The sequence below is a fragment of the Pagrus pagrus genome, assembly GCF_965226575.1.
Source record: "Pagrus pagrus genome assembly, chromosome: 11".
Classification (NCBI taxonomy): Eukaryota; Metazoa; Chordata; class Actinopteri; order Spariformes; family Sparidae; genus Pagrus; species Pagrus pagrus.
In genome coordinates, this window is record NC_140195.1 from 1,963,736 (window position 1) to 1,975,374 (window position 11,639).

Here is an 11,639-nt window from a genome sequence, read left to right on the forward strand (position 1 = left end):
TCGTAGTCCACAAAACATTCCTGGAGCTTCACAGTGAAACAGCAGTGCAGCTTTCTGCTGAACAACTGAAGCAGCTGGAGACAACAACCAAGAAAACACGAAAAAAACTCCAAAATGCCAATAAAACTTTCCCGAATTAGCTGTTGGTACCTCCTGTTTGCAGTGTACTCGTGTATAAACACTCAGCCATCACTGTCTTACTTTGATGCTGAAGAAAACTTAGAAACGTGATGTTTCCAAGGCAAGTTCTGCACATGAGAGGAGCGTCTTTTTTGAGGATTTCTGAATGGATTTCTGAACATTTCTGGTGCTTCACAGCAAAAGCATAAGCCTTGCAGCTTTCTCCTAAACAATGGAAGTAGCTGGGGTTTTGTTTTTAAAAAAAAACATAAAATGGCTCTGCTGTGATCCAAGCCTCCAGAGACCCAAGATCACAAATTTATTTAAAAAGACGTAGACAGCAGCTGGCAGCTAAAATAACTTTTGTCCTGAAATGTTTAATAACTTCTGAAATAATTATGCTTTTTAGAGGCTTTAAAATCTCCTGTAAAATGGAGTTTGGGCCTTCAGGGGCTCCGTAGTGAACGAGATTACATCATCGTGTTCTGCAGCATTGATTTGTCGAGGAAGCAGATGCAGTTTCTTCCTTCGGGCCAACAGGCAACGATTGTAGCCGAGATACTTTTGTTGTTCGTGTTCAGTGGAAAATATATTTCTTCTGAGAAAAGCCACTTTAATATCCTCTGTTAAGATTTAATAACCTTTCTATTTACTCTGAACCTTTGTTGACACACGGTCAGTAAAGGAAATGTAGGATTACAACCTGTTTGAAGTACAAAACGCAGACGATAATACTGGCTGATAACTTACAGTCAGATGAAGACAAAATGAATATGTTAGTCTTAAACAAACATGTATGTCTTTTTTCAAACGTCTGAGTTCACGGTATAAACACATACGAGACATTTTGACTGTCGTTTTGTAAAAATTCTGGTGAATTCTTCCATTATCAGACAAAGCAAATGTAAAATTGGGACTTTAAATGAGCCAGACTGAAACTTAAGATTCTCCTGAATCAAATGACGCACGGCACGTTATGATTCGTTAAGCCCGCAATCTAAGCAAAAAGCATTGCATGCACTCCGTCTGAAGCGGGTGCACGACTTGTGCACCGTGTGCTGAGGGCGTAAATAACGCATTTTAAATGAATTTGGCTTCTGGAGACTTGGAGACAATCTGCATGGAGACATTTTATGTTTTTTGGTCTCCAGCTGCTTCAGTTGTTCAGGAGAATGATGCTACGCTGTTTTGCTGTGAAGCTCCAGAAACGTTTTGTGGAGGACGAAACTTTACACTTCAGAATTTTAATTTTTGGGTGAATGTTTCCTTTAAAGTCAGTTTTAGCTCTTTTTTTGTTTGTTTGTTTGAGTGTATTCATTTCAGCAGCATGTCAAAATCAACTTGGAGTGCATTTTAAAAGTCTGCGTTCATTAACACGAGATATGTTTGACAAAGATAAAACACTGCACACTGAAATGAAATGAAAACCAGAATTAACCTCTGGTGTCGCTGTTCTTTTCTTCTCACTCGTCCTTGTCTTGTCATTTCATTTGTCCGTCTGCTCTTTGTTTGAAACAGTCCTGTGATAAATCCTGAAAGGTTAAATGTTACATTTAGTTTTAATCTTCACATTTAAACACATTCACATAAGTGCAAACGCAAACACACTTATCCACCCAATCAGATTTAGAGTGACCTCTGGTTTCAGAGGTTAAGTTCAAAGGTCAGGAGGCTTTGCCATCGTGGTCCCAGAGGAGAGGAAGAGGAGATGAGGAAGAGGAGTCGGGTTCGGCTCGACCTTCAGCCGCTGACCTCCTCCTCTGGGTGTGGCGGAGAGGGGAAGAGACAGAGGAGATGAGAAGAGCGGAGGAGTGGAAGGAGGATGTAAACCAGAGACTGGGGGTGGTGAAGAGAAAGAGATAAATGAAGGAGGACAGGGAAGGTGAAGAGAGGGGGAGAGAGGGGGAGAGCATGGAGGGAGAGAGGGGGAGAGAGGGGGAGAGCATGGAGGGAGAGAGGGGGAGAGAGGGGGAGACAGAGGAGAAAGATGTAAACTGATCAGCGACGCCATCGTGTCTGAGTCAGAAAACCGAGAGGAAGACGAATCCTTCAGACGAGTCGTTATAATGTCACTGTTTGTTTTGAACCTGCTTCATGTTTCCCTTCTCTCTTTTTCTTGCTTTCGTGCGGACAAACAGATAAAGTGCAGAACAGTAAGTGACTTTCTTTGTTGTGACAATGAAGAAGACTTCATTCCCACTCGCCTGTCATGTAGATGGAGGGAGTGTTGCTGAGCAGACAGTGAAGACCTGCTCACCAACGCTTCCCTCGGGGTCTCAAGTTTCAGATGCTCACAGCTGAACATTTCTCCTCCTACGCTCGTCCACACAGACTGACGAACCGATGAAATTCAGCTGAAAGCAACTGAACATCTCTGCAAAGCTTCATCTGACTTTAGCTTGGCACGCTGAGAATTTCCCGAAGCGTTTAATGTGTTATTTATTCAACACAAAAAGATGCATGTGGTGCTTTTTTTTTGCTTTCTTGCAGCAAATGTGATGAGAAAATTGATTCCACTCTCATGTCTGTACGCTAAATATGAAGCTACAGCAAGAACGGGTTAGCTTCCTGTAGCTTAGCATGAAGACTTGAAACAGGGGGGGAACAGCTACTCCACCTTCCAGCACTTCTAAAGCTCATTAATTAACATGTCATGTTACATTGTGTTGATACATTTGTTAAGGGGGCTGATGTGGTTGAGCTCAGCTAACTGACTCCAGCTTCACACTGAATGAGCGGACTGACATGGGACTGGCATCCTCTCGTCTAAGTCTTGGCGAGGCTGCAGGCTGTGACAGTTTCTTTTGTTTTTTACACTTTCAACAAGCTCGCTTGCTTTTAAGGCCCTCGGCCGCCAGGCAATTACAGCAGGATGTGGCTACAGTCCATTATCGGCTGTTTGTTTGTTGTGCCAGTTAGACTGTAATCATGTAGAAATTAGAAAACATTTTATATGAATTATTTAGCCCCTTTGTCAAAACTTTACGACAAGCCCAGCAGATTATAAGAGATGGAGAAACGAGCGATGACAGCGCAGGCTGACATCTGTAGCCGGCAGTGCAGATATCAGAGATGAGTTCAGTTATGATACAGATACAGACCTTGTTTTCCTCTGAGGTCGTCAGGAGGGGCACTGGTACCACGAGCAGAGGTGGGGTACATGTCAGAGCCTGTACTCTATTACTTTTACTGGAGTACAGAGGTTGAATCAGTACTTCTACTGGAGGAAAAGATTTGTACTTGCCTGGAGAAACATGGACAGATTGTAGCTCAACTAATGAAACAAAAATGGAAATTAATGATTTTAAAAATATCCCTGCTTGTTGAGTCAGTTTGCCAATGAGTGAGCATGAAAATACTCGATTCTGATTGGCTGCAAGGTGTCAATTAATTCATGTTAAGGAACCTATAAAGTAGTCAAAATAAACTTGTATTTACGTGACTGTACTCAGTGGTAATTAATCTGCTGTACATTGAGTTGTCTTAAAGTATTTCATTACTCTCTGTGTGTGTGTGTGTGTGTGTGTGTGTGTGTGTGTGTGTGTGTGTGTGTGTGTGTGTTCAGTGTCGCAGCCTCCGGTGCTGACAGAGTGGCCGACGTCGTACACAGCTTTTTCTCTAGAGGACATCTATCTGCCCTGTGAGGCATCTGGTAACCCAACACCCACGTACGTACAGCAGCCAAATGTGTGTGTGTGTGTGTGTGTGTGTGTGTGTGTGTGTGTGTACAAACAAGACATATGTCTGTGTCTGGCTGTTTGTCCACTTCCTCCCTCTGGCCTTTCTGTTGGCATGACGATAAATGTCCTCCTAACACAATCAGAGCAATAACAAAATCATCTGTCCGACTTTCCGCTTCTCTCCCCTCTGTCCTCGCTAACCTCCCTCCTTGTTTTTCTCTTACTGGAAATATACCCTCACTCTCGCTTCACTTTTATTATTTCTAATGACGACAGCTGGAGATACTCTTTATGTTTCTTGACGTCAGTGTGGTCACTGTTGTTTTGAATAAACTTAACTCAAACAGGAGGAAGTAGTGCATGTGTTGGGGACTATTTTCAGCAGCGGATGAATCCACAGTTGGTGCTTTAGTGAATATTGTGTTTGAGCCAGTGTATCAGTGTGGCTTATTGATGTGGCACACAGGAAGAAACACACACCTGTTCATCAGATATGTTCAAACAGTGCACATCCACTGCTGACAATAACTGCGCCTGTTTTTATAAGGAAATCTTATACTATATAAATATTTTTAAGGTGTTTTTACCGACAGACGGACCTGAGTGCTTCTTTAAGTCTATACATGTATTTATTAAGTCGTGCATCTGTGTACTTAAAGCACAGATGTATGTTTTATTCCTGCGTTGTGTCATTTAAAGGTTTTATATCCCATCACAGTTGCCGTTCGTCTGTTCGTCTTTGATTTACTTCCTCCTCCTCTCTGTTAGTTACCGCTGGGTGAAGGACGGCGAGGAGTTCGGGTCGGAGCGCAAAGGATCCGGGACGCTGCGAGCCGAAGAGGACCAGCCGCTAGACGTGTACGAAGGCCACTACCGCTGCTACGCCTCCAACACCCTGGGGACCGCCATGACCCAAACAGTAAAGGTCATCGTGGAGCGTGAGTCTCACACACACACACACACACACACACACACAGTCCTGTACATCCACACACGCTGATTCATTGATGTTATGAAGGATGTACAGTAAAGACACAAATCCTCTTCCTCTCCTCCCACACACACACACACACACACACACTTCACTGACTCATCAGTGAGGTTAACTGGGGCCACCTGTTCTGCTCTCTCATCTCCTGTTACCGCGGCAACCATTTCCTAGAGACGGAGCCGTGACGTCACCCGGGCCAGGAGGGTGCACGGGGGTTGCCGAGCATCGAGTCGATGCCGGGAAGTCGCTGTTTCACCTGGCTGCGTTCAGCCTCCGATAGACACACGCCTGTTAGAGCAGGAGATCGATGGAGGGAGGAGGTAGCTCAGGATCAGCCGGAGGGTAAACACAGGGCTGCATATCCAGGAGGTGTGACTTCAGTCTGAAACAGTCACTGAAGCAGCAGAAAGCAGCCCAGTCGCCAGGATCAAGTGTTGGCAGTCTGCGTTTCTAAGACGATGTGAACGGTTTAAAGAAATACAAAACACGCCGGAGCGCTGTGATAACGGGGCGAGCCAGACCTTTCTGACACAGCTGGCTATGCGAGATGAAAACGGATGCTAATGTTTCTTTGTGTCTGCTGGATTTGTAAATAGGCAACTGTCTAATTCACTTATGAATAATTCTGCCATCGTTGGTAAAAAGTTCGGCCTCCCTCCCGCATTTATTCTCCATTATACCATTTCCTCAGATCGATAGTGTTGCAGCGACTGTGAAGCATTAAATAGTATAAAGTCTGATTAGAAAAGGCAGCAGTGAGGTTCAGTGTGATGTGGAAGACGTCTCTGATGCTGTTGTTGATGTATGTTGAAGTATTTTTAACGAATAATCTGTTGTTTGGTGTTTTCAGCTCAACCGGTTCTTCTAAAACAACAAAAAGTACGTAAGAGAGCGCACGAGGGAGACAGCATCATCCTGTCCTGCAACCCTCCAGAAAGCTCCACTCCTCCGCACATCCACTGGATGGACAAGAGTGAGTCTGTCTTATTTTATTTCTGGCTTCCTGTTTCCTGTCCAGTTTCATAGACAGACAGACGGACACTTTGTCTCTATCCAGTCGTCCTCTAAGTGTCTAAAGTCTGAGCCGCTCTGTAGGATTTTGTTTGCATCCATCAGCTGAGGACCCTGATGGAGGGATTTGCATCGCTGCGCTGCATTGCAGACCGTTTCCACTCAGACTAATGAATGCGGTACTGTCACATAGTGTTTCTGGGCTCTTTGTATTTATAATTTCCCTGTTTCTTGTCCTCCCTTCTCTCTCTCTCTTTCTCCCTCTCTCTGCCTTTCAGCTTGTCAGTTTTGTTTAAGTGAAATGTGAAAGTCAACACTGCAGTGCACCCAAACTCTGAGCCACGAACCACCTCTCTGTTTCCCTCCCTCCTGCCTACACCATGTCCCTAAACTCTGTCGGCTCCGTGTCTCTTTCTCCTCAGAGATGGTCCACATCAAGCAGAACGACAGAGTGATGGTCGGCCTGGACGGGAACTTGTACTTCTCTAATCTGCTGAAGAGCGACAGCAGAGACGACTACATCTGCAACGCCCAGTACTCAGCAGCCAGGACTATTCTCCCTGAGACCGCCGTCAGTCTCACCGTCATGTCCAGTGAGTACACACACACACACACACACACACACACACACACACACACAGACTGCAAATCCATTAATTCACCAATACATTAAAACGTTAAGGTCAGCCCACATCTGGTTTTTGGCATATCCAGATTGATTTTAAACGAAGATTGAAGGGCAAAAGAAGCCACATGAAATGAGTTTTGCAGGCCGTTTGTCTCTGATCGCCTAAATCAGATTTCAAAGTCAGAGGTGCATCAGAGCGGCTGAGCAGAACCCACACTGACACTAGCAGAGCGGCCCGGTACGATGAAGGCGTTCTGATGATGATGATGGGTCTTTATTTAACATGCCTCCAGCTGCTGTCACAAGCTGTGGTTACATGGACGATATTTCTGAAATACTTCCTTCTGAACGGATTATCAAAGGTTTACGACGCCTCTCTCCGTCTGACTGTACAGATTCAGGCGGTTACACGAGGCACTTTAATTCTGATTGTTAGTGGAAACCTTTCATCCAAAAGATATTCCCTCGTTGTTTTAATGGTGGTGAAGAGCACTTCCCGGATGTGTTGTGATCTGCACCTCCACGACGTTCAGAGACTCAAAAAAGAGAAAGAAAGTTCAAAACAATTCAAAACATTTTCGATGCTGTAGAAGCTGAGATGTCCAAACTTTCAGTCCCTCCAGTGTTTCTCATACTGCAACTTCATCTGGAGTCTTCAGCCCCGTTTATATATGTTTGATATTAGTATGTATAATCAAATTAGTATGTATTGATTTCATATTATCTCTCTCCCCCTCTCTCCCCCTCCCTCCCCCCCTCTCTCTCCAGGTAATGATGTCGGTCTTGGTAAAAAGCCACACTTCTTCCGTCCCACCACCTCCCACAGCTCTGTTCAGGCCCTCAGAGGGGAAAGCATCACCCTCGAATGTATCCCCAAAGGACTGTAAGGATCTCAGTGTGTGTGTGTGTGTGTGTGTGTGTGTGTGTAAAGGTGTGTGTGCTGCCTACACTGTTCCTTCATATCTGCACTAGTCCACGTTCAGACAAACACAAAGCAGTAACATGTGAGCTGTTGAAGCAACGCCAAAGTGTGTAACAGACTAAAAACTCATCTCTGAGCTCGCCTCCCGTCTGCGAGCGGCTCCGGATCAGAACCTGATGTGACTCCGGGTGTTTAATCCTCCAGAACTGCAGCTGAGCAGCGGCCCTGCAATGAACTTGATGTTACAAAAACAGACACAAACAGACAGTGGGTCCTGAACCGTGTGGGCGTCTCCACCTGCTATTTTGGTTGGTGTGAACATGCAGCAGCGTGAACTGAAGCGAGCTGGGTGAAGGTCCTGACTGGTGATTCATAAACACACTCTCAGGCCTCGTCCACACGTGCACAGGTGTTTTTGGAAGCAGAGTTTTGGAAATCATATCTCCGTCCATACGACACACCTGAGGACACGCATCTCATGGTCATCCACGTACACTGGCCGTGCACGTGATGTTGTAAACAGGAAGCAGATTGTAAACTCTGGTCGACTGCTCAGCTGCAGAAGGTGCTATAGACGAGGCAGTGAAGACTGACGGCCCTTCACGATCTTCCCAGAAACAAAACATCAGCAGAACATCGTCAGCAGCAGTTTCCATCGTTGAATTATCAAAACAAAACATCAAACTATACAACATCTATTACGTCACTGGACAAACTCAAGTACCAGGGGGCAGGAGTTTTCCAAAAGCTCAGTTTTCTGGGAGCTGAAACACAGTTAACGTGTGTTCAAAAGGCCGAAACGCATAGAAAAAGCTTTGTTTTAGGAAACAACAACGAACATGTGGACAGTGCATCAGCCAATCACATCACTGGTCTCATAAAAGGGCCTGTGTCGGTACGAGAATAGGACTTTGCCTATTAGTAAATCTAGTGTTGCTTTAATCGTCCACCTTCATGTAAACTCTCTCCCAGTATGTGTCTGATCCGTTCACCTTCTTCATCGGCATGTTTCATAAAGTCGCTCAGAAAACACACCTCGCACCCTCATCTGCCCGTCCAAACAGTGGAGACCAGCCTGGTACAGAACGGCATCGCAACAACAAGGTACACTTGTTACACAACAGCGTAAGTCGGCCTTCATTTAATAAGAGAGGACGCGTCAAAACCAGAGCGTTTACAGGTCCGGCCGAGTGAAGTCTATGTGTGGGAAACACTGCAGTCACAGCCTGAGTTTTAATAAAACTGTATTTAATGTTATAAATGTTCATATAATATCACAGCTGATGCACACAACATTTGCGCTGAAATGCATCCTGCGCGCACACACACACACACACACACACACACACACACACACACACACACACACACACTGCTCACGCAGGTTGGACACTAATCCTTCTGATTGAATCATTTTATCTCCTCTGTGTCGGTGCTATTTTCTGTTAACTCTAATTATCCTCCTTCCCCCGAGAGTTCAATCGCTCCGCGGCGATAAATGGAGCGTCATTATAATTTTGCCTTAACGATGAAATAGGATATTACATCATTAACATGATCATCTGTATTCATTCAGCTCTAATTTCCTCCATATCTCTCTGAATCGATCCATCTCCCTCCATCGCCCTTCACTCTCCGATCAATTCAGTCTGATCTTCCTCTGATTCTTCTTCTGGTCTTTCTCTCCGGTTCTGACCAAGCTGATCTCTCGGTTTCTCGTCTCCGTGTCTGCAGACCCACACCGAAGGTGGAATGGAAAAAGAAGGACGGCAGGCTGGATGAAACAAGTGGCCAACAGCAAATGAGCAACCGCTGGCTTCACTTCGACAGCATCGCTCTGGAGGACGACGGCGAGTACGAGTGCAAAGCCATCAACACCCACGGCTCCACCAAGCACTCCTTCACTGTCACTGTGGAAGGTGAGCTGCAACACAAAGAGCACACAGCAACACACAGGCACACAGCAACACAAAGAGCACACAGCAACACACAGCAACACACAGCAGCACACAGGCACACACAGCAACACAGCAACACACAGCAACTCACAGGAAGACACAGCAACACAGCAACACACAGCAACACACAGGAAGACACAGCAACACAGCAACACACAGCAACACACAGCAACACACAACAACACACAGCAACACACAGCAACTCACAGGAAGACACAGCAACACAGCAACACACAGCAACACACAGGCACACAGCAACACACAGCAACACACAACAACACACAGCAGCACACAGCAACACACAGCAACACACAACAACACACAGCAGCACACAGCAACACACAGCAACACACAACAACACACAGCAGCACACAGCAACACACAACAACACACAGCAACACACAGCAACTCACAGGAAGACACAGCAACACAGCAACACACAGCAACACACAGGCACACAGCAACACACAGCAACACACAACAACACACAGCAACACACAGCAACACAGCAACACACAGCAGCACACAGGCACACAGCAACACACAGCAACACACAGCAACACACAGCAGCACACAGCAGCACACAGGCACACAGCAACACACAGCAACACACAGCAGCACACAGGAAGACATTTCCAGCTATTTATTAACTGCTTGTTGCAAAATAGCAGAATGTGATTATTAAATGATATTGGGGCACTTGAACGCACCATGAAGCCCCTTCAGGCCCACGTTTCCCACTTTAACCCGTACATGTGTGTGTGATGTCACAGTCCTTCATGTATGTGTGCCGTCAGTGGCTGCTGGTGGTGACGGGGCCACTTTATGTAAAGGATAATGGGATCGGACACTCTTTACAGTTGTTTGTGTTGTGTCTGCAGCGGCTCCCTACTGGGTGAAGGAGCCCGCCAACCTGCTGTACGCTCCCGGAGAAACTGTGCGACTGGAGTGTCAGGCCGACGGCATCCCGACCCCCCAAATCACCTGGAGCATCAACGGGGAAAAAGTCACAGGTACGGCTGCTTTTAATGTTCACTGGAGAAATCAGGCAGTTGATGAGTTACGACTAAGTATTTGTCCTCTCTGACCTGAAACTGAACTTGAGTGTAGTTTCACTTCGACTGTGTCATTACACTGATGTGCACGGAGAGACTTCAGGGAAGGGCAGCGATCGTTTCCTGGCTCCACTCGGGCCACTCAAACGGAGAGAGCCTCTTAAGATGAGATGAATTAGACAGGATACTTTTGTTGAGAGGGACTCGCCAAGATCCTCGGCTGGCTCCCAGAGAGAGAGGAGGGAGGGAGGGAGGGAGGGAGGGAGAGAGGGAGGGAGACAAGAAAGAAAGAAAGAAAGAAAGAAAGAAAGAAAGAAAAACAACAGTGGAGAGAGAGAGAGGAGATTGTGTCACAGCTGCAGCTTCATCTCTTGGTCGACAGCTTCCTGGTTAAACATTTCTTTGTGTTCAGAGTTTCTGTTTGACAAACTCTCACTGTTGTCACACTGTTGAGTCCCAGACTCCTGCTTTAACCTCTTCACCTCCTCCTCCTCCTCTTCTTCTTTCCCACCATTCTTCTCCTCCCCCGCTGCGTAGGGGTGGACGATGATCCTCGTCGCAGCGTGTCAGGTGGCGTGTTGATACTGAGGGATGTTGTATTCGCTGACACGGCGGTGTATCAGTGCGAGGCCACCAACGCACACGGCTCCATCCTCATCAACACCTACCTCTACGTCATCGGTACGTTCCTGTTGCACTGCAGCTGTTTGTGTTTACGATGAGGTCGTAACTGTTCGACGATGCGAAGTCTGCCATGATACAGTTCAACATGAGACGACATCATCACCCTCCTCTTCTGCTTTTGGACATAAAAGAAATAAACAACACATAAATTAATAACTGTGCAGTAAAGTTTACAGTAAATTGACTCTACGTATATAAAACATGACTCAACAACAAAATAATTTATAAATATTAAATGCAGCTCAATAATAATCAGTTGCATCAATACCAGCAGCTAGCCGGCTTTTCTGCTGCTCAAAGCACAAATTACATCTTTTATTTATACGTACCGTCGGCTTGACTGCAGCTCGCATGCACGTTTCTTCAGCCTTACATCGTTGAGTCTGTTGACGCTGACTGTATGTTGAGAGTAAAGATGTAGTAACTGTCTGTCTCTGTCCTCTGTGTCTCTCAGAGCTCCCCCCTCAGATCCTGTCCTCTGATGGGGTGGTGTACAGAGTCACCGAGGGCAGGAGCGCCAAGCTGCACTGTGAAGTCTTCGGCTCTCCGCGGCCGCACATCACATGGTGAGTTCAGCTATAAAAATGTGA

The 11,639-nt window shown here is 46.0% G+C and overlaps 1 protein-coding gene across 2 annotated transcripts in view; it reads left to right on the forward strand.

Annotated features, from left to right (window-relative positions):
• The window catches only part of LOC311265359 (neural cell adhesion molecule L1.1-like), a 48,171-nt gene that overhangs the window by 18,895 nt on the left and 17,637 nt on the right, over positions 1-11,639 (forward strand). For both annotated transcript variants that reach the window (XM_084366937.1, XM_084366938.1), the window contains exons 3-12: positions 2,259-2,273; positions 3,686-3,788; positions 4,569-4,738; positions 5,642-5,764; positions 6,225-6,395; positions 7,199-7,313; positions 9,087-9,271; positions 10,192-10,323; positions 10,903-11,046; positions 11,504-11,615. In XM_084366937.1, the coding sequence (XP_084223063.1) occupies positions 2,259-2,273; positions 3,686-3,788; positions 4,569-4,738; positions 5,642-5,764; positions 6,225-6,395; positions 7,199-7,313; positions 9,087-9,271; positions 10,192-10,323; positions 10,903-11,046; positions 11,504-11,615 (1,270 nt within the window). The remainder of the gene's footprint in view (positions 1-2,258; positions 2,274-3,685; positions 3,789-4,568; positions 4,739-5,641; positions 5,765-6,224; positions 6,396-7,198; positions 7,314-9,086; positions 9,272-10,191; positions 10,324-10,902; positions 11,047-11,503; positions 11,616-11,639) is intronic.